The 23,693-nt window shown below is 49.4% G+C and overlaps 1 protein-coding gene across 5 annotated transcripts in view; it reads right to left on the reverse strand.

The window, feature by feature from the left end:
- The window catches only part of MDGA1 (MAM domain containing glycosylphosphatidylinositol anchor 1), a 506,924-nt gene that overhangs the window by 71,290 nt on the left and 411,941 nt on the right, over positions 1–23,693 (reverse strand). For all 5 annotated transcript variants that reach the window (XM_075338981.1, XM_075338978.1, XM_075338979.1 and 2 more), the window contains 2 exons: positions 10,117–10,269; positions 7,852–8,004 (listed from right to left, as the gene is read on the reverse strand). In XM_075338981.1, coding sequence (XP_075195096.1) covers positions 7,852–8,004; positions 10,117–10,269 — 306 coding nt within the window. The remainder of the gene's footprint in view (positions 1–7,851; positions 8,005–10,116; positions 10,270–23,693) is intronic.

Raw genomic sequence — 23,693 nt, forward strand, 5'->3', positions numbered from 1 at the left:
AAACACTGTGCATGACGCCAAGGCTGAATGTTCACACATCATGACTACAGCTCCGTATTTTATAACAGTAATAACCAATCAAAACACATTTGCTACAACCAATCCGATTAGATTTGGCGTGATTATTTAAAACCACAAATACGCCCTGAACGTTTACTGACGTCACAAACAACTACGAGGATGGCCGATTACACGGTGTCACACTTTGCAATGTGTCGTTCATGAAGACGAAACTGAACGATTTTATGGAATTAAACGATGAGTACACGATGGCCGAATTTCAAACGATTAGGCATCGGTTGGACTCGCAAGGAGCTGTCACATGAGGAGATGTCGTTACGAATGACGGAAGAGCGTCACAAAATCCGTGACCCCAACGATGCATCGCACAATAGATCGACTCGTGTAAAGCAGCCTTAAGTCCATCTAGTTCAACTTGTAGCCTAACATGTTGATCCAGAGGAAGGCAAAAAAAACCCCAATGTGTCAAATAAGCTCCAATGGGGAAAAATGTCCTTCCTTCGTCCACATCCGGCAATCAGACTATTCCCTGGATCAATACCCTGTCATAAAATCTAATATACATAACTGGTAATATTATATTTTTCAAGAAAGGCGTCCAGGCTCTGCTTAATGTTAGTAGTGAATCACACATTACAACATCATGCGGCAGAGAGCCCCATAGTCTCACTGCTCGTACAGTAAAGAATCCTCGTCTGTGATTATGATTAAACCTTCTTTCCTCGAGACGTAGCGGATGCCCCCGTGTTCCAGTCGCAGGCCTAGGTGTAAAGAGATCTTTGGAAAGGTCTCTGTACTGTCCCCTCATATATTTATACATTGTGATTAGATCCCCCTAAGCCTTCGTTTTTCCAAACTAAATAACCCCCAGTTTAATAACCTGTCTTGGTATTGCAGCCCCCCCATTCCTCTAATAATCTAGGTCGCTCTTCTATCTACCTGTAAGATTATGCTATTTATAACCTTCTATACTTTTGCTAACAAGAAATGCATCCATTCCTCTCTTACATTCATTCAGTGAGTGGCCATCATCACTTCCTCAGGAAGAGAGTTCCAGAGCCTCACTGCTCTTACCGTGAAGAACCCTCTTCTATGCTGATGTAGGAATATTCTTTCCTCCAATCGTAGAGAATGCCCCCTTGTTCTTGTCATAGTCCTTGGTACAAACAGATCATGGGAGAGATCTCTATATGGCCCTCTGATATATTTGTACATATTTATTAGGTCTCCCCTAAGTCTTCTCTTTTCTAGAGTAAATAGACCTAACTTTGATAACCTTTCCGTGTATTGTAATGCACCCATTCCATTTATTATTTTAGTAGCCCGCCTCTGAACCCTTTCAAGTTCAGTAATGTCTTTCTTCAGCACCGGTGCCCAAAATTGCACACAATACTCCAAGTGTGGTCTGACTAGTGATTTGTACAGAGGGAGAATGATGTTTTCATCTCGTGCCCCCAGACCTCTTCTAATGCATCCCATCACCCTATTTGCTTTGGTGGCTGCTGCCTGACACTGGGCACTCCAATTTAGATTCTTATTGACTAAGATGCCCAAGTCTTTTTCCATGTCTGATTTCCCCAGCAGTTTCCCATTTAGTAAGTAATCGTAGCATCTGTTTCTCCTTCCCATGTGCAGAACCTTACACTTATCTGTGTTACACCTCAGCTGCCATTTTTCAGCCCAATTCTCCAATTTACTCAAATCCATCTGTAGTTGCAAACTGTCCTCCTTTGTGGTAACTACCTTACATAGTTTTGTATCATCTGCAAATACTGATATTTTACTCTGTAAACCATCCACCAGATCATTAATAAATATATTAAATAGTAGGGGGCCCAATACAGACCCCTGCGGCACCCCACTAGTAACCCTGGCCCAATCTGAGTATGCGCCATTAATAACCACTCTTTGTTTTCATAGACTCAAACACCGGGGTCACAGGGACAGCGAAGCATGGCCACACCAAAAATCACCGGAAAACTGCTGGGATCAGTCTGGAAGACCTGAAAACCATCTTTTCCATAATGACGAAAAGCAATGAGAGTTCGGACCGAGCGCCCCCACTCATCATTCCAGGGTACCTGACCCCCCACTAATCATTCTGGGGCACGTGGACCCCTCCTACTCATCATTCCAGGACCCCTAACCCCCCACTCATTAAAAAATAAATAAAATATATACAGACACGCCCACCGGTATACACTAGCTATCATTCTACGCCCGGGTGTCGATGATTTCGCATCGGGGGGGCATTTTGTGGTCGGGGTCTTTTTTATTTATTCCTCCCCCGGCTGCTTTCCTCACCTTTTATATAAATTTTGCGCCGCGGTCACCACCATCGTCCCTATGGCTTCCGCGTGCGCAGTTCTATGTTCACATTGTAGTTGAAGTCTTCAATAAAATGGCGCCAGAGTCAGTGCGTGCGTATACTGCCGCCAACTCAAGCACCATTTTATTGTAGACACTGTGTCTGCGAATATCATCTGAAGCAAACTGGTGACTGATATTCACAGAGTCAGTGTCTTCAATAAAATGGCGCCGGAGCTGGCGGTATGTGCATGCGCTGATATTGAAGAATTCAACTACAATGTGAGCATAACACTGGGCACGCGCCGGCCAAACGGTTCGATCCCGGCTTGGGACAGAAGGCCGTGTTTAGCATTTTATAGTGAATAAATATATATGTGAATTAGCAGATAACAGAGAGCAGCCGCGTGCAGTGGCTGTCCCTGCTTCAGCAGCTCCTTCACCTCCTGCTCTGAGACACCACACAGCACTGGGCAGCCTCCACAGAGACCCCGCGCTCCCCGCTGCAGAATCCAAACCCCTGCATCCAGCACCCTCGGCCCACACCACAGCGTGTTGCTCAGCAGCCATCTGCAGGTCATCTGATGTCTGCACGCTGCTGACCTCCCTCACCATGAAGCATGTGATGTGGGCGGGCGGTACCTCTCCCTCACCATGACGGGTGTGGTGTGGGCGGGCGGTTCCTCACCTCTCCCTTCCCTCACCATGACGGGTGTGGTGTGGGCGGGCGGTTCCTCACCTCTCCCTTCCCTCACCATGACGGGTGTGGTGTGGGCGGTTCCTCACCTCTCCCCTCCCTCACCACGACACGTGTGATGTGGGCAGGAGGTTCCTCTGCCCTCCCTCACCATGACGCCTGTCGTGTTGGCAGGCGGTTCCTCACCTCCCTCCTCCCTCACCATGAAGTGTGTGGTGTGGACGGGCGGTTCCTCCCCTCTCCCCTCCCTCACCATAACACGTGTGATGTGGGCGGGCGGTTCCTAGTCTCTCCTCTCCCTCACCATGATGCATGTGGTGTGTGCAGGTGGTTCCTCCCCTCCCCCTTCCTCACCATGACGGGTGTGGTGTGGGCAGGCAGTTCCTCACCTCTCCTCTCCTTCACCATGATGCCTATGGTGTGGGAGGGCGGTTCCTCACCTCTCCCCTTCCTCACCATGACACTAGTGTGGGCGGGCGGTTCCTCACCTCTCCTATTTTCCGCCATGACACTAGTGTGGGCAGGCGGAGGTGACGGCCGGCGTTTGCGCAGTGGTATGTTGGTGTGAACACAGCACGCACCGGCTCGGTTTCGGACAGGAAGACGCAATCAGCGCTATATAGTGAATAGAAGATTATTGGTTGCGCTTGATAAGGGTCTAGTTGTCCATAGCGACCAATCAGAGCTCAGCTTTCACTTTACCTCAGCAGTCTCAGCTGAAAGCTGCTCTGTGGTTGCTATAGGCAACAGAAGGATCTTTCTCTGGGCTTTAGTTGTGCAGAAGTACAGAGGCCTCTTAGATTCCGAGTCTTGAGAGTCCCCTCCCGGAATATTCATCCTAGGAGTGTCCAGAGAGAATGCTGTGCTGCCGGATGAGCTGGGCCTCATGAATCAGTTCTGGACCTGTTCCTGCATTGGGATGTGACTGCCCAATTTACGGATATCCTACATATAAAGCAGCTAATAACCCTAGTGGGATCAATCAGAGGCTAATACCCCTTGTGAGATCAGACGGAGGCTAATAACACTCGAGGGATCAGACGGAGGCTAATAACACTCGAGGGATCAGACGGAGGCTAAAAACCCCTTGCGGGATCAGGCGGAGGCTAATACCTATCACGGGGTCAGATGGAGGCCAATACCCCTCGTGGGATCAGGTGGAGGCTAATACCCCTTGCGGGGTCAGGCGGAGGCTAATACCTATCACGGGGTCAGATGGAGGCCAATACCCCTCGTGGGATCAGGTGGAGGCTAATACACCTCTTGGGATAGGGCTGAATGCAGTGAGCGCGGTCCTGGGCTGCAGGTCAATGAGGGCAGGCTTAGTCGGGATCAGTTTCCTCCATGTTTGGGTCTGGATATGGCGGCGCTCACATCCTCTCACAATGAGACAATTAGTTTCTAGAAGTGTTAAGTATTCCGAGCACCTAACAGCTGCCCGATGATGAAATGCTAATGCCGCTAATCAACCATGAAAACAGTTTGTTGTGAATATTTATTCCCCAGAAGTCATCATTACACGGCCGCTGATTGTTCAGAAAAAGTGCGCAAAGACAAAGCCCAAAATGACACGGCCAAAATATATACATGCAACAAGACCTAAACTACGTACTGGAGGACCAGTTCAGGAGAACCAAATATGTCCCCAGAGAAACCATCACCAATGATCACATACAGGAGGATCAGTCAATGAAATCCCAGGACATTCCCAGAGGAGCCATCCCCAATACCCAAATAGTGGAGGATCAGTCCATGAAATCCCAGAATATCCCCATGGAAGCCATCTCCAATAGTCACATACTGAAGGAGCAGTTTAGGAGAACCCAGACCATCCTTAATGGTCACATACTGGAGCACCAGTCCATGAAATCCCAGAATATCCCCAATAATCACATAGTGGAGGACCAATCCATGAAATCCCAGAACATACCCAGTGAAACCACCCGAATAGTCACATGTTGGAGGACCAGTTCATGAAATCCCAGAACATTCCCAGAGGAGATAGTCCCAGTAGTCACATGCTGGAAAACCAATCCATGAAATCCTAGAACGTCCTCCTTCCCAGAGGAGCCATCTCCAATAATTTCATGCTAGAAGACCAGTCCATGAGAACCCAGAATGTCTTCAGAGGAGCCAGCCCCTAAAGCCACATCCTTGAGGACCAGTCCATGAAATCATAAAATGTCCCAAGAGGAGTTGCATAATAGTGGACCAGACAATTTGTTACTTCCAAGCTCCAGGGGAGCCAACCACAAGAAAGTCACCCAATGACATACAGTACATCCAAACCCAAAACATCCCAGAGGAACCACTGTAACAAGGTCATAGAGTGGATGTCAAGTCAAGCAAAGCCGAGAACATCCTCAAAGGAGATAACTTAATGTCATGTCATGGCGACCCAGTCCAACTTAATACAGCAAGACTGAATTTTCCGCATCGAAACCATCCCCACAAGTTCACAAATTGGAGGACCAGTCCTAGGTCACACTGTTGAGCATTCTGAGTACAGATCCTCTCTTGCTTCGGTATCAGAAACCTCGTCATCTGCTGGATCTCTTCATACCTTTCCAACCGCACTTTTAGTGTCTCCCACTCCAATGCTACCTCCTCATCCTGCTGTCTCTCTGTCAGTGTCCCTCAAGGCTCTGTCTTCGGAGCTCTACTTTTCTCAATCTATACTTTTGGCCTGGGACAACTAATAAAGTCTCATGGCTACCACCATCTATACATTGACGACACACAGACCTACCTGTCTGGCCCAGATGTCACATCTCTGTGCAGAATCCCAGGGTGTCTTCAGCCATATATTCTCCTCTCGCTTCCTAAAGCTCAATGTGGACACAGCTGAACTAATCATCTTTCCTCCATCTCACCTACATCCTCTACCTGAGCTATCTATTACAATATATAACATCATTCTCTCCCCAGTACCCAGGGTCCACTGCCTCGGAGTAACACTTGACTCTGCCTTGTTCTTCATACCACACATCCCTCACCACCTCCTGCCGGCTCCAACTCAAAAATATTCGCAGAATCTGTCCTTTCCTCAACTCACAATCTTTGAAAATGCTAGTGCATGCCCTTATCATCTCGGCCTCGACTACTGCAAAATCCTCCACTGTGGCCTTCCTACCAAAACTCTTACACCTCTCCAATCCATCCTTAACTCTGCTGCCCGACTAATCCACCTCTCTCCTCGCTGCTCCTCCACTTCTTCCCTCTGCAAATTTCTCCATTGGCTCCTAATTCTCCACCACATCCAAATCAAACTATTAACACTGACCTACAAAGCCGTCCATAATTTGTCTCCTCGGTAGATTTCTGAACTGTTCTCCCAATATACTCCTATACATAATCTCCGGTCCTCCCAAGATCTCCTCCTCTCCTCCACACCTATCTGTTCTTCATCCAATTGACTCCAAGCCTTCTCTTGAGTATCCCCAGTCTTCTGGATTTCTGTGTCCCAACACATCCTATTGTCCGCTACACTTGCAAGCTTCCAACTGAACTTGAAAAACCATTTCTTCAAGAAAGTTTACAGTCTGCAATGACCTCACTGCTCCTCCTCCCACCGTAGCTGCCACCTCACCACCACTGGAGCTGCCACCTCACGAGCAGCGGAGCTGCCACCTCAACACCACTGGGGCTGCCACCTCACCACCACTGGAGCTGTCACCTCACCACCACTGGAGCTGCCACCTCACCCCCACTGGAGCTGCCACCTCACCCCCACTGGAGCCGCCACCTCAACCCCACTGGAGCTACCACCTCACCCCCACAGGAGTTGCCACATCACCACCACCGGAGCTGCCACCTCACCACCAGTGGAGCAGCCACCTCACCACCAGTGGAACTGCCATCCCCCCCCCACCGGAGCTGCCACCTCACCCCCACCTGAGCTGCCACCTCACCCCATCTGAGCTGCCACCTCACCACCTGAGCTGCCGCAAACCCCCCCAACCTACTGTCTCCTCCCCATTGTCCTGTATAATGTAAGACCGCAAGGGCAGTGTGCCCTCCTCACTGTACCAGTCTGTCTACTACAATATATATTTGTGTGCAGTATATAACCCCTTTTCATGTACAGCACCATAGAGTCAATGGTGTTCTATAAATGAATAATAATAGTAATACATCAGAACCCAAAACATTCCCAAAAGAACCATCCTGACAAGGCTACACAGTAGAGAACCTGTCCATCCAAGCCATGAATGTCCCCAGAGGAAACAGTACGACATATTCCCAAGTCACCATATTGACATTCAGTCATTCAGTGGAGGGCCAGGATAAAGTGTTCCATCCAAAACCCAGAATATCCTCAGAGGAACTATCCAACAGTCTCATAATAGAGGATCAAACCAAAATGATATATACCAACCTTAGAAGAACCATCCCCACAATGTAGTGGAGGATGAGTCCAATGTGTTATACTCAGATCATCCACAGAGGGACCATTTCCGTAACATATAGTGAAGGACCAGTCAACATGACACATAGAAAAGCAGGACGTCGCCGGAGGATCTCTCCTCCGAAGTCACATAATAGGGAACGTGTCCGATGTGACACATGGAAACCAGAATATCGACAAATTAACGTTCTCACCAACGTCAGATAGTAGTGGACCAGTCCAACATGGCATAACAAAACCCAGAACAACCACAGGGACAAGTCTATCCAAGCCAAAAGAAAAACCCAAGACACCTTCCTGGCCAAGTCTCATGGTGGATGAACCTTCCCACCGGCGTGACCCATTGATCCATGGTAGAGTGGACGTCCGCTGAAGACCAGACCTGACTGCCGGGGCTGTGAGGCCGGGCACCACTCACCTATGTGCCGCCCGTACATGTGGTAGTAGAAGGACACACAGTGGATGGTTTTCTGGGATAGGACTTTGGAGGTGAAGTTGTACTGGGGGCTGATGAGTCTCGCCTTATCTCCAAACACTCGGGGTTTGGAAGCTTCGATAAACATGTAGAAACCTGGGGAGAGAATAGAGAGAAGTCAGCAGCGCCCCCCGGCCTGTGCGATGGGAAGGAGCCCCATATAGCATCTGATACTGTGTGTCTCTAATGTCTCAGGGTCACAGATCGCTGTGTCCCCCCATTGTGATCCCCTCGTATTACTCTGTGCCATCCTGGCTATGTCCTGCCCGCCCCGTACTGCTCTTCTGGGTCACAGATGGTGTCCGGCCCCTGACGCCTGTGCTGCCGTATTATATAAGGATGACTGTAAACTCCTCGGCAAAGGATTGGGCAGTGCCAGTGCCAAAAGTGAGGGGCACAGTGCCCGGCACACAGGTGTCGATAGCGCTATGAGCCAAGATCCGAGCCGCTCCGTCCAGCTGGCGGCAGAAGATGGAGGTGAATTACCGGACAGAGCTTCTACCAGGAGACAAGGGGCGGCCATCCTGACCTAGCTCTGCTCACACAGCTGAAGATTTGCTTCAATGTATCAGTCCAAACAATCCTCTGGAGACTGATCACAGCAGCAGAAGCAATCCAGTATTTAGCATCAGCTCGATACTGATACACTGTAACAACACATCAGCTGTGAGACGAGGGTCAGATATTTACTGGCTACTGAAAGACCTTCTCATTCATTAACATCAAACAGAGATAGTGACAGCAATGAGGAGTTAATCTGTAGGCGGGGACCACTCATGGGCTCTGTGGTCACAGGACTGGAGCAGGGGCAACTGATGGGCTCTGTGGTCACAGGACTGGGGCAGGGGCAACTGATGGGCTCTGTGGTCACAGGACTGAGGCAGGGGCCACTGATGGGCTCTGTGGTCACAGGATTGGGGCGGGGCCACTGATGGGCTCTGTGGTCACAGGATTGGGACGGGGCCACTGATGGGCTCTGTGGTCACAGGATTGGGGCAGGGCCACTGATGGGCTCTGTGGTCACAGGATTGGGGCGGGGCCACTGATGGGCTCTTTGGCAGAGGATTGGGGCGGGGCTACTGATGGGCTCTGTGGTCACAGGATTGAGGCGGGGGCCACTGATGGGCTCTGTGGTCACAGGATTGAGGCGGGGGCCACTCATGGGCTCTGTGGTCACAGGATTGGGGCGGGGCCACTGATGGGCTCTGTGGTCACAGGATTGGGGTGGGGCCACTGATGGGCTCTGTGGTCACAGGATTGGGGCGGGGCCACTGATAGGCTCTGTGGTCAGATGGTTACAGGATTGGGGCGGGGCCACTGATGGGCTCTGTGATCACAGGATTGAGGCAGGGGCCACTGATGGGCTCTGTGGTCAGAGGATTGGGGCGGGGCTACTGATGGGCTCTGTGGTCACTGGATTGAGGCGGGGCCACTGATGGGCTCTGTGGTCACAGGATTGGGGCGGGGCTACTGATGGGCTCTGTGGTCACATGATTGAGGCAGGGGCCACTGATGGGCTTTGTGGTCACAGGATTGGGGCGGGGCTACTGATGGGCTCTGTGGTCACAGGATTGGGGCGGGGCCACTGATGGGCTCTGTGGTCACAGGATTGGGGCGGGGCCACTGATGGGCTCTGTGGTCACAGGATTGGGGCGGGGCCACTGATGGGCTCTGTGGTCACAGGATTGGGGCGGGGCCACTGATGGGCTCTGTGGTCACAGGATTGAGGCGGGGGCCACTCATGGGCTCTGTGGTCACAGGATTGGGGCAGGGCCACTGATGGGCTCTGTGGTCACAGGATTGAGGCGGGGGCCACTGATGGGCTCTGTGGTCACAGGATTGAGCCGGAGGCCACTCATGGGCTCTGTGGTCACAGGATTGGGCGGAGGCCACTGATGGGCTCTGCGGTCACAGGATTGGGCAGAGGCCACTGATGGGCTCTGTGGTCACAGGATTGGGCGGAGGCCACTGATGGGCTCTGCGGTCACAGGATTGGGCGGAGGCCACTGATGGGCTCTGCGGTCACAGGATTGGGCGGAGGCCACTGATGGGCTCTGTGGTCACAAGATTGGGTCCTCAGGGACTGACATTTGGGCTCTCTACATAATCTCCCACTGCAGGTGAGGACAGGGGGGTCACAGGGGGGGCCCTGCTGACCTCCTGGGGGTCCCGTCTCCGCGGATGAGCCTCCTATGTGTGGTCCATTACCCTTCGGCGTGCCGCTGCGGTCCATCTCCGGCCCGGTGTTCATCGATCGTCTGAAGCTCTGGGTGACTTTACTCTGCCGGATCCAGTCGAAGGTGTCGGTTTTATCCTGGATGAAGCCACAAATCTTCTCATCATCAAAACTGCAGGTGCTGTCTGTGAACAGAGAAAGGCGCTGGCGGTCAGTACAGGGGGTCACTGCGCCTTTAAGACACATTCACATAATGAGCCGCGGTAAGGCGACGTTCACACACCGCCGACCTGCTGCCGTATACAGGGCTATAACTGTACAGGGGAAGCAAGAGTCATTATATCCTAGTCCTACACACAGTCCTAGTCACAGTGGCGCCATAGACCTGTATCATGGCCGGTGCCGGCGGCAGCTCCCGTGCTGCTATTCAGGGAGAGCGCGGCGCCCACTTCAGCATTTCAGGGGGTTGTAAGTCACCTGTTTTATTTATGGTATCAGTTTTGTTTTTTGTTCAAAGTCTTCAACGTCATCAATAGTGAGCAAAAATAAAAAAATGCTCTTTACGTTGGACGTTTTACAGCTGGAAGTCGCATCTAACATTAAAGGGCGACTCGGAGCATTAATATTTCTGCCATATAAAAAAGGAACTCGTGAAGGAGAAGAAGCTGGAGAAGATCTGCAACATTGTATCAAACGCAAAAGTCTGGAGAACAAAAACCGCAAATATAAACCGGAGAACGGATATAAAGCAAAACATCAAAGAGCAAATCAAAAAAGGCGAAAAACTCCGAAACTAAACACCAGAACAAAACGCAAAAGTCTGGAGAACAAAAGCTACGAAAATAAACCGGGGAACGGATATAAAAGCAGACAACAACGAGCAAATAAAAAAAGGCAAAAAACTAAATGAAACAAACGCAAAAGTCTGAAAAACAAAAAACGCAAAAATAAACCGGGAAACAGATATAAAGCAAACAACAACGAGCAAATCAAAATCTGCAAAAAAATTCTAAAACTAGAGACCAGAATAAAGGCAAAAATCTAAAAAACAAAAACTGCGAAAATAAACCGGGGAACGGATATAAAGCAGACAACAAGGAGCAAATCAAAAAAGGCGAAAAACTCCAAAACTAAACACCGGAAGAAATGCAAAAGTCTGGAGAAGAAAACACGCAAAAATAAACCGGGGAACGCAGATAAAGCAGCCAACAAGGAGCAAATCAAAAACAGGTAAAAAACTAAACACCGGAAGAAACGCAAAAGTCTGGAAAACAAAACCTGCGATAATAAAAATAAACCGGCGAACATGTATACAGCAAAAAATAAAAGAGCAAATCCAAAAAAGGCGAAAAACTCCAAAACTAAACGCCGAAACAAACGCAAAAGGCTACAAAACAAAAAAACGCAAAAATAAAAATAAATCGGGGAACACATATAAAGCAAAACATCAACGAGCAAATGAAAAAAAGACAATAAAACTCCAAAACTAAACACCGGAACAAACACAAAAGTCTGAAAAACAAACACCATAAACCGGGGATTACATATAAAGCACAAAACAAAGAGCAAATGAAGAGAAGACAAAACACAAAATACCGCAACAAACGGAAAAGTCTGGAAAACAAAAACTGCAAGACTAAAAATAAACGGATGAACGCATATAAAGCAGACAACAAAGAGAAAATGAAAAGAAGACAACAAACTCCAAAACTATACACCAGAACAACCGCACTAACGAGCCGGGGCCTCGGGCAACATCCACACAAAGGTTTGTAAGGCTCTGTGCACACGCTGCAGATTTGGTGCAGAAATTCTGTGAATGAAATCTGCACCTTCTGGCAGAAAACGCACTAGAAAACCCATGAATATTTGGTGCGGTTTTTTTTTAAGTCAATAGCTGAAAGGGCTAAAAACAATGGAAAAAAACGCACCAAAAACTGACAAGCTGCAGTTATTTTCTGCACCAAAATCTGCCAGAAAAAGAAGCAGCGTGTGCACAGCACTTGAGAAATCTCAGACTTTGCTGGCTTCGATTGGGCATTCAGATTTTGTTGCAGATTTATTAAAAAATGCATCATAAACGCCGCGTGTGCACATAACCTAAGGCATTTTTTGTCGCAGATTCTGCCCTTCCACTCAAAACACATAGAAATACTTAAAATCTGCCTGTGACCCTTCCTCGGAGTGTGAACGCGCCTCTAGTGGCTTTTTTTATCCCCAGTTATAAATGCGTGGGGTCAGTTCTTTGAGGACTTCATTGCTGCAAATCTCCGCAGATCTTGTTGCATTTTTAATGCATTTTTTACAGTCAGTTTTTCCTTCCATTACACTTAGTGTGAACACACCCCTAGAGGATACACAGCCATATCAGCTCTGCGGCCCCCTATTCTCCAGGTAGGGGGTCCGGACCCTGCGGATCATGAAGTGATGGATCCTGTCGCACGCCATCACCCTTCAATCCAAAAAATAAGATAACACAAAGCTGTCAGTCTCCCCCCGTTTTGTGTGCACAGCTCTCCTGCGGAACCATGCGTCTCCATGGCTACAGACGCTACAATGTATATTGATCAGGGAACTATTACGGGGGGAGGGGCAATCATTCTTGATATGAGGGTGGGGGGACAGTGGAAAATCCCTTTAAGAGGTTGTTTTCTATTCCTCTCTGCCGGTGTCGGGTATGAGGTGTCATATCTGGTATCGGTGGCGCGGGTGATGATCCGCGTATCCCGCGCTGATTACGAGCCGCCCGCGATGATTATTCTAGCACTTAAGCCGCTAACTCGCGAGGCCGGACCTTTCCTTTCCACTTCATTTCTCGCTAACAAGAATGCGGAAAATGACCTTTTTATAATCAAAATGCAAAGTCCCCGTTGGAATTAATGAGCCGCGTGGCGCGGACGGATCAGAGGTCGTTACATCAGCCGCGGTTTCCTGCCCTCGTATTAACCCCTCGGCGCCCGGATCCATCTCCTCGCGGCATCGAAAGCCATAAAAAAAGGTAGAAATAAAATTTATGTGACTTCAGCAGAAACGTAAAAATAAATGAAAAACGGACGGAGAAATATTTAAGAGCTGAAAATCGAATCAAGAAATGCTCAACGCGAAATGAGAACTTCCCGCGTCCCCCGCGGCGCCTCGGCAGATCGATAACGGGAGTAACTGGTAAATGGCAGATCTGGTGCCGCGCGGCGCAGGACGGTGCCGCTGACATTTACCGCCGCTCGTCCCCACACTGCAATCTACACACCTATTAACCGCGTCATGGCTGGAAAATGGCACAAGTCAGATGGAAAGCAAATTTATCCATCATTCCGTGTCCCTATGACAACACTTCTGTATGGACTCTGCCAGTATAGGGTTAACATAGGGACATAAAAAATGGCGTCACTCCTATTCAAATAGCGACAAATCTGGAAGATTCATCATAAAGCCCCTCGCTCCTGAGACCCCATGACAACACTTCCACACACAGTAGTTTGATTATTCAGGGAAAAAAATGCTAAAACAATATAATAACTGATAGGAAAGAATTTATGGTGTTTTTAACCCCTCGTGCAGGTTTATTATGGACGTTCTCCGTCCTGGTCCATCTCCTGAGAACGTCGGTGGGTCAATGTCCAGATCAGTGCCTCATAATCCCACAGATCGCACATTTAACGAGCGGCCCCCAATCACTGAGCAGCGTCCTCAATCACTGAGCAGCCCCCTAATCACCGAGCAGCCCCCTAATCACCGAGCAGCCCCCTAATCACCGAGCAGCCCCCTAATCACCGAGCAGCCCTCCTGATCACCGAGCAGCCCCTCCGATCCCCAGGCAGCGCCCCCAATCACTGAGCAGCCCCCGATCACTGAGCAGCGCCCCCAATCACTGAGCAGCCCCCGATCACTGAGCAGCCCCCGATCACTGAGCAGCCCCCTGATCACCGAACAGTCCCCCTGATCACCGAGCAGCCCCTCCGATCCCCAGGCAGCGCCCCCAATCACTGAGCAGCGCCCCCAATCACTGAGCAGCGTCCTCAATTACTGAGCAGCCCTCCTGATCACCGAGCAGCCCTCCTGATCACCGAACAGTCCCCCTGATCACCGAGCAGCCCCTCCGATCCCCAGGCAGCGCCCCCAATCACTGAGCAGCCCCCGATCACTGAGCAGCGCCCCCAATCACTGAGCAGCGTCCTCAATTACTGAGCAGCCCTCCTGATCACCGAGCAGCCCTCCTGATCACCGAGCAGCCCCTCCGATCCCCAGGCAGCGCCCCCAATCACTGAGCAGCCCCCCTGATCACTGAGCAGCCCCCCTGATCACCGAGCAGCCCCCCGATCACCGAGCAGCCCTCCTGATCACCGAGCAGCCCCCCGATCCCCGAGCAGCCCCCCGATCACCGAGCAGCCCCCCGATCACCGAGCAGCCCCCCAATCACCGAGCAGCCCCCTGATCCCCAAACAGCCCCCCCCGATCACAGAGCAGCCCCCCCCCCGATCCCCAAACAGCCCCCCCCGATCACAGAGCAGCCCCCCCCTGATCCCCAAACAGCCCCCCCCCAATCACAGAGCAGCCCTCCTGAACGCACACGGCTCGCCCGCTGCTGTGGATCCATTACAGGAACGGTGCAGATATTAGCTGTGAATTTGGGAGCAGCAGCAGCACTTTATACAGCACTGAAGACTAAGACCTAAAAAGGGGAGCTCAGAGGGGGCGACACTGAAAATCCCCCCAAATATAGGAAATATAAAGAAACAAAGGAGAACTGAAGAGACAGGATTCAATGCTGAATACAACCCAGAGCTGCACTCACTATTCTGCTGGTGCAGTCACTGTGTACATACATTACTGATCCTGAGTTACCTCCTGTATTATACTCCAGAGCTGCACTCACTATTCTGCTGGTGCAGTCACTGTGTACATACATTACTGATCCTGAGTTACCTCCTGTATTATACTCCAGAGCTGCACTCACTATTCTGCTGGTGCAGTCACTGTGTACATACATTACATTACTGATCCTGAGTTACCTACTGTATTATACTCCAGAGCTGCACTCACTATTCTGCTGGTGAAGTCACTGTGTACATACATTACATTACTGATCCTGAGTTACCTCCTGTATTATACTCCAGAGCTGCACTCACTATTCTGCTGGTGAAGTCACTGTGTACATACATTACTGATCCTGAGTTACCTCCTGTATCATACTCCAGAGCTGCACAAGTGAGTACACCCTTCACCCCGTCATGTGTTTCACCTAGCTCCCTCAAGCCCCCTGAGGGAGGTAGGGCGAAACAAGTGTCAGGATGAGAGGACGAGGACCTGCCCTTCTGTTACTATCATCATCCTGAAGGACCTGTCGCAGCCTGTTCACCTGCTCGGCTCCCATTGCTTATGATTATCCGCTCGGCATAGAGTGACATCGTTAGCAGTCTGGGCTCCTCCTCTATATGTGAGTATATGATTCCCCCATATGTAACCTGTGCACTGGGGCAGTGTTATTCCGTGTTCCTAAATGAACATTTCCTGATTTTTATTGTTAGATTTATACACTAGCTGCAGCAGCCGCCATTGCCCGGGATAGTAACTGTTTCTCTGTCTTCCTCCCAGTCTGTGTCTGCCTCTGTGTGTCTGTCTGTCTCTTTCCTTGTCTATTTGTCTGTGTGTCTGTCTCTATCCATGTCTGTCTGTCTGTGTCTATCTCTCTGTCTGTCTCTGTATCAGACTGTCTCTCTCTATCTCTGTATCTGTCTGTCTGTCTCTCTCTGTCAGACTGTTTCCCCGCCTGTCTCATTCCAGGTCTGTCTCTTTCCCTGTCTGTCCTGTCTCTTACTCTGTCTGTCTCTGTCTGGCTGTCTCTGTCTGGCTGTCTGTATGTCTCTGTCTGGCTGTCTCTGTCTGGCTGTCTGGCTGTCTCTGTCTGGCTGTCTGTATGTCTCTGGCTGGCTGTCTGGCTGTCTCTGTCTGGCTGTCTGTATGTCTCTGTCTGGCTGTCTCTGTCTGGCTGTCTGGCTGTCTCTGTCTGGCTGTCTGTATGTCTCTCTCTGGCTGTCTCTGTCTGGCTGTCTGTATGTCTCTGTCTGGCTGTCTGTATGTCTCTGTCTGGCTGTCTGTATGTCTCTGTCTGGCTGTCTCTGTCTGGCTGTCTGTATGTCTCTGTCTGGCTGTCTGTCTCTGTCTGTATGTCTCTGTCTGTCTCTGTCTGGCTGTCTCTATCTGGCTGTCTCTGTCTGGCTGTCTCTGTCTGGCTGTCTGGCTGTCTCTGTCTGGCTGTCTGTATGTCTCTGGCTGGCTGTCTGGCTGTCTCTGTCTGGCTGTCTGTATGTCTCTGTCTGGCTGTCTCTGTCTGGCTGTCTGGCTGTCTCTGTCTGGCTGTCTGTATGTCTCTCTCTGGCTGTCTCTGTCTGGCTGTCTCTGTCTGGCTGTCTGTATGTCTCTGTCTGGCTGTCTGTATGTCTCTGTCTGGCTGTCTCTGTCTGGCTGTCTGTATGTCTCTGTCTGGCTGTCTCTGTCTGGCTGTCTCTGTCTGGCTGTCTCTGTCTGGCTGTCTCTGTCTGTATGTCTCTGTCTGGCTGTCTCTGTCTGGCTGTCTCTGTCTGGCTGTCTGTATGTCTCTGTCTGGCTGTCTGTCTCTGTCTGTATGTCTCTGTCTGGCTGTCTGTATGTCTCTGTCTGTCTCTGTCTGGCTGTCTCTATCTGGCTGTCTCTGTCTGGCTGTCTCTGTCTGGCTGTCTGGCTGTCTCTGTCTGGCTGTCTGTATGTCTCTGTCTGGCTGTCTCTGTCTGGCTGTCTGGCTGTCTCTGTCTGGCTGTCTGTATGTCTCTCTCTGGCTGTCTCTGTCTGGCTGTCTCTGTCTGGCTGTCTGTATGTCTCTGTCTGGCTGTCTCTGTCTGGCTGTCTGGCTGTCTCTGTCTGGCTGTCTGTATGTCTCTGGCTGGCTGTCTGGCTGTCTCTGTCTGGCTGTCTGTATGTCTCTGTCTGGCTGTCTCTGTCTGGCTGTCTGGCTGTCTCTGTCTGGCTGTCTCTGTCTGGCTGTCTGTATGTCTCTGTCTGGCTGTCTCTGTCTTGCTGTCTGGCTGTCTCTGTCTGGCTGTCTGTATGTCTCTGGCTGGCTGTCTGGCTGTCTCTGTCTGGCTGTCTGTATGTCTCTGTCTGGCTGTCTCTGTCTGGCTGTCTGGCTGTCTCTGTCTGGCTGTCTGTATGTCTCTCTCTGGCTGTCTCTGTCTGGCTGTCTCTGTCTGGCTGTCTGTATGTCTCTGTCTGGCTGTCTGTATGTCTCTGTCTGGCTGTCTCTGTCTGGCTGTCTGTATGTCTCTGTCTGGCTGTCTCTGTCTGGCTGTCTCTGTCTGGCTGTCTCTGTCTGTATGTCTCTGTCTGGCTGTCTCTGTCTGGCTGTCTCTGTCTGGCTGTCTCTGTCTGGCTGTCTGTATGTCTCTGTCTGGCTGTCTGTCTCTGTCTGTATGTCTCTGTCTGGCTGTCTGTATGTCTCTGTCTGTCTCTGTCTGGCTGTCTCTATCTGGCTGTCTCTGTCTGGCTGTCTCTGTCTGGCTGTCTGGCTGTCTCTGTCTGGCTGTCTGTATGTCTCTGGCTGGCTGTCTGGCTGTCTCTGTCTGGCTGTCTGTATGTCTCTGTCTGGCTGTCTCTGTCTGGCTGTCTGGCTGTCTCTGTCTGGCTGTCTGTATGTCTCTCTCTGGCTGTCTCTGTCTGGCTGTCTCTGTCTGGCTGTCTGTATGTCTCTGTCTGGCTGTCTGTATGTCTCTGTCTGGCTGTCTCTGTCTGGCTGTCTGTATGTCTCTGTCTGGCTGTCTCTGTCTGGCTGTCTCTGTCTGGCTGTCTCTGTCTGGCTGTCTCTGTCTGGCTGTCTGTATGTCTCTGTCTGGCTGTCTGTCTCTGTCTGTATGTCTCTGTCTGGCTGTCTGTATGTCTCTGTCTGTCTCTGTCTGGCTGTCTCTATCTGGCTGTCTCTGTCTGGCTGTCTCTGTCTGGCTGTCTGGCTGTCTCTGTCTGGCTGTCTGTATGTCTCTGGCTGGCTGTCTGGCTGTCTCTGTCTGGCTGTCTGTATGTCTCTGTCTGGCTGTCTCTGTCTGGCTGTCTGGCTGTCTCTGTCTGGCTGTCTGTATGTCTCTCTCTGGCTGTCTCTGTCTGGCTGTCTCTGTCTGGCTGTCTGTATGTCTCTGTCTGGCTGTCTCTGTCTGGCTGTCTGGCTGTCTCTGTCTGGCTGTCTGTATGTCTCTGGCTGGCTGTCTGGCTGTCTCTGTCTGGCTGTCTGTATGTCTCTGTCTGGCTGTCTCTGTCTGGCTGTCTCTGTCTGGCTGTCTGTATGTCTCTCTCTGGCTGTCTCTGTCTGGCTGTCTCTGTCTGGCTGTCTGTATGTCTCTGTCTGGCTGTCTGTATGTCTCTGTCTGGCTGTCTCTGTCTGGCTGTCTGTATGTCTCTGTCTGGCTGTCTCTGTCTGGCTGTCTCTGTCTGGCTGTCTCTGTCTGTATGTCTCTGTCTGGCTGTCTCTGTCTGGCTGTCTCTGTCTGGCTGTCTCTGTCTGGCTGTCTGTATGTCTCTGTCTGGCTGTCTGTATGTCTCTGTCTGGCTGTCTGTATGTCTCTGTCTGTCTCTGTCTGGCTGTCTCTATCTGGCTGTCTCTGTCTGGCTGTCTGTATGTCTCTGTCTGGCTGTCTCTGTCTGGCTGTCTGTATGTCTCTCTCTGGCTGTCTCTGTCTGGCTGTCTCTGTCTGGCTGTCTGTATGTCTCTGTCTGGCTGTCTGTATGTCTCTGTCTGGCTGTCTCTGTCTGGCTGTCTGTATGTCTCTGTCTGGCTGTCTCTGTCTGGCTGTCTCTGTCTGGCTGTCTGTATGTCTCTGTCTGTCTCTGTCTGGCTGTCTCTATCTGGCTGTCTGTATGTCTCTGTCTGGCTGTCTGTCTCTGTCTGGCTGTCTGTCTCTGTCTGTATGTCTCTGTCTGGCTGTCTGTATGTCTCTGTCTGTCTCTGTCTGGCTGTCTCTATCTGGCTGTCTGTATGTCTCTGTCTGGCTGTCTGTATGTCTCTGTCTGGCTGTCTGTATGTCTCTGTCTGTCTGTATGTCTCTGTCTGGCTGTATGTCTCTGTCTGGCTGTCTGGCTGTCTCTGTCTGGCTGTATGTCTCTGTCTGGCTGTATGTCTCTGTCTGGCTGTATGTCTCTGTCTGGCTGTCTGTATGTCTCTGTCTGGCTGTATGTCTCTGTCTGGCTGTCTGTCTGTCTCTGTCTGGCTGTATGTCTCTGTCTCTCTGTCTGTCTCTGTCTGGCTGTATGTCTCTGTCTGTCTCTGTCTGTCTCTGTCTGGCTGTCTGTATGTCTCTGTCTCTCTGTCTCTGTCTGTCTATCTGTGTGTCTCTGTCTGGCTGTCTCTGTCTGTCTGTGTGTCTCTGTCTGGCTGTCTCTGTCTGTCTATCTGTGTGTCTCTGTCTCTCTGTATATCCGTCTCTCCATCGACATCTTATTACCTCATACATAAGCTTCTTATAGTAACAAATTATTTTGTTCCTATACAAACCAATCACAGCTGCTATTAATGACCTGTAGCGCCGAGCTCCATTCACTTTATTGGAGGCAGGTTATTTGGAGAGTAACTGTAAAGCATGGGGTTAAATTATCCCGTCAAAACATTGTCTATGACGTTTCCTGAGTCACATGAGGTGTCTGTGCAAAATTTCGTGATTGTAAAAGCGACGGTGCGGATTCCTTTAGCGGACATACATACACACACACATACATACACACATACACACACACATACATACATACAGATACAGACACACATACATACATACATACATACATACATACACACACACACATACATACAGATACAGACACACACACACATACATACACACACATACAGATACATACACACACACACATACAGATACATACACACACATACACACACATACTGTACATACACATACATACGTACATACATACATACCTACATACATATACATACACACATACATACACACACATACAGACACATACACACACACATACACACACATACATATATATACACATACATACATACACACACAGATACATACACACACACATACATATATATATACACATACATACATACACACACATACATACACATACACACACAGATACATACACACACACATACATATATATACACATACATACACACACACACATACATACACATACTGTACATACACACACAGATACATACACACACACACACACACATACAGTTAGGTCCAGAAATATTTGGACAGTGACACAAGTTTTGTTATTTTAGCTGTTTACAAAAACATGTTCAGAAATCCAATTCTATATATAATATGGGCTGAAAGTGCACACTCCCAGCTGCAATATGAGAGTTTTCACATCCAAATCGGAGAAAGGGTTTAGGAATCATAGCTCTGTAATGCATAGCCTCCTCTTTTTCAAGGGACCAAAAGTAATTGGACAAGGGACTCTAAGGGCTGCAATTAACTCTGAAGGCGTCTCCCTCATTAACCTGTAATCAATGAAGTAGTTAAAAGGTCTGGGGTTGATTACAGGTGTGTGGTTTTGCATTTGGAAGCTGTTGCTGTGACCAGACAACATGCGGTCTAAGGAACTCTCAATTGAGGTGAAGCAGAACATCCTGAGGCTGAAAAAAAAGAAAAAATCCATCAGAGAGATAGCAGACATGCTTGGAGTAGCAAAATCAACAGTCGGGTACATTCTGAGAAAAAAGGAATTGACTGGTGAGCTTGGGAACTCAAAAAGGCCTGGGCGTCCACGGATGACAACAGTGGTGGATGATCGCCGCATACTTTCTTTGGTGAAGAAGAACCCGTTCACAACATCAACTGAAGTCCAGAACACTCTCAGTGAAGTAGGTGTATCTGTCTCTAAGTCACCAGTAAAGAGAAGACTCCATGAAAGTAAATACAAAGGGTTCACATCTAGATGCAAACCATTCATCAATTCCAAAAATAGACAGGTCAGAGTTACATTTGCTGAAAAACACCTCATGAAGCCAGCTCAGTTCTGGAAAAGTATTCTATGGACAGATGAGACCAAGATCAACCTGTACCAGAATGATGGGAAGAAAAAAGTGTGGAGAAGAAAGGGAACGGCACATGATCCAAGGCACACCACACCCTCTGTAAAACATGGTGGAGGCAACGTGATGGCATGGGCATGCATGGCTTTCAATGGCACTGGGTCACTTGTGTTTATTGATGACATAACAGCAGACAAGAGTAGCCGGATGAATTCTGAAGTGTACCGGGATATACTTTCAGCCCAGATTCAGCCAAATGCCGCAAAGTTGATCGGACGGCGCTTCATAGTACGGATGGACAATGACCCCAAGCATACAGCCAAAGCTACCCAGGAGTTCATGAGTGCAAAAAAGTGGAACATTCTGCAATGGCCAAGTCAATCACCAGATCTTAACCCAATTGAGCATGCATTTCACTTGCTCAAATCCAGACTTAAGACGGAAAGACCCACAAACAAGCAAGACCTGAAGGCTGCGGCTGTAAAGGCCTGACAAAGCATTAAGAAGGAGGAAACCCAGCGTTTGGTGATGTCCATGGGTTCCAGACTTAAGGCAGTGATTGCCTCCAAAGGATTCGCAACAAAATATTGAAAATAAAAATATTTTGTTTGGGTTTGGTTTATTTGTCCAATTACTTTTGACCTCCTAAAATGTGGAGTGTTTGTAAAGAAATGTGACAATTCCTACAATTTCTATCAGATATTTTTGTTCAAACCTTCAAATTAAACGTTACAATCTGCACTTGAATTCTGTTGTAGAGGTTTCATTTCACATCCAATGTGGTGGCATGCAGAGCCCAACTCGCCAAAATTGTGTCACTGGCCAAAGATTTCTGGACCTAACTGTACATACATACACACATACATATACATACATACACACATATACATACATACACACACATACATACACACACACATACATACACATACTGTACATACACACACACATACATACACATACACACACACAGATACATACATACAGAAAACAATCTCTCCACTCTACTCTCAAGATCACATCTAACCACCTGTACACTGGACCCGCTCCCATCGCACCTCATCCCCAACATCACCGCAGTCCTCATCCCAGCCCTAACCCATCTCTTCAACCTATCACTAGCAAGTGGTGTATTCCCTTCATGCTTTAAACATGCCTCTATTACACCCATCCTCAAAAAGCCCTCCCTTGACCCATCCTCTGTGTCAAACTATCGCCCCATATCCCTTCTCCCCTATGCCTCAAAACTACTGGAACAGCATGTCCATCTTGAATTGTCCTCATACCTCTCCTCCTGCTCCCTCTTTGACCGGCTTCAATCTGGCTTCCGACCACATCATTCTACCGAAACTGCCCTAACCAAAGTCACCAATGATCTACTAACCGCCAAAGCCAAGCGACACTACTCTATCCTCCTCCTCCTGGACCTGTCCTCTGCCTTCGACACAGTAGACCATTCCCTCCTACTACAGATTCTCTCATCTCTGGGCATCACAGACTTGGCCCTATCTTGGATCTCCTCATACCTAACCGACCGCACTTTCAGCGTCTCCCATTCTCACACCACCTCCTCATCTCGCCCCCTATCTGTCGGTGTCCCTCAAGGCTCAGTTCTTGGACCCCTGCTGTTCTCCATCTATACCTTCGGCTTGGGACAGCTCATAGAGTCCCACGGCTTCCAGTATCCTCTCTATGCCGATGACACACAGATCTACCTCTCTGGACCTGACATTACCTCTCTACTAACCAAAATACCACAATGTTTGTCTGCTATTTCATCCTTCTTCTCTGCACGATTCCTAAAACTTAACATGGACAAAACAGAGTTTATTGTCTTTCCTCCTCCTCACTCACCTCCTCCAACAAGCCTTTCCATCAAACTTGATGGTTGCTCACTCACCCCAGTCTCACAAGCTCGCTGCCTTGGAGTAACCCTCGACTCTGCTCTATCCTTCAAGCCACACATCCAAGCCCTCTTCACCTCATGCCGATTACAACTCAAAAATATCTCCCGGATCCGTGCTTTTCTTAACCAAGAATCAGCAAAAACATTAGTGCATGCCCTCATCATCTCCCGCCTCGACTACTGCAACCTCCTGCTCTCTGGCCTCCCTTCCAACACTCTTGCACCCCTCCAATCTATCCTAAACTCTGCAGCCCGCTTAATCCACCTCTCCCCTCGCTACTCCCCAGCCTCGCCACTCTGCCAATCCCTTCACTGGCTTCCCATCGCCCAACGACTCCAGTTCAAAACATTAACCATGACATACAAAGCCATGCACAACCTGTCTCCTCCCTACATCTGTGACCTAGTCTCCCAGTACCTACCTGCACGCAACCTTAGATCCTCACAAGATCTCCTTCTCTGCTCCTCTCTTATCTCCTCTTCCCACAATCGCGTACAAGATTTCTCCCGTGCATCCCCCATACTCTGGAACGCTCTACCTCAGCACATCAGACTCTCCACTACCGTGGAAAGCTTCAAGAGGAACCTCAAGACCCACCTCTTCCAACAAGCCTACAACCTACAATAGCCCTCAGCCCAGTAGACCACTGCGCAACCAGCTCTGT

The sequence above is a fragment of the Anomaloglossus baeobatrachus genome, chromosome 3 (genome assembly GCF_048569485.1).
Source record: "Anomaloglossus baeobatrachus isolate aAnoBae1 chromosome 3, aAnoBae1.hap1, whole genome shotgun sequence".
Taxonomy (NCBI): Eukaryota; Metazoa; Chordata; class Amphibia; order Anura; family Aromobatidae; genus Anomaloglossus; species Anomaloglossus baeobatrachus.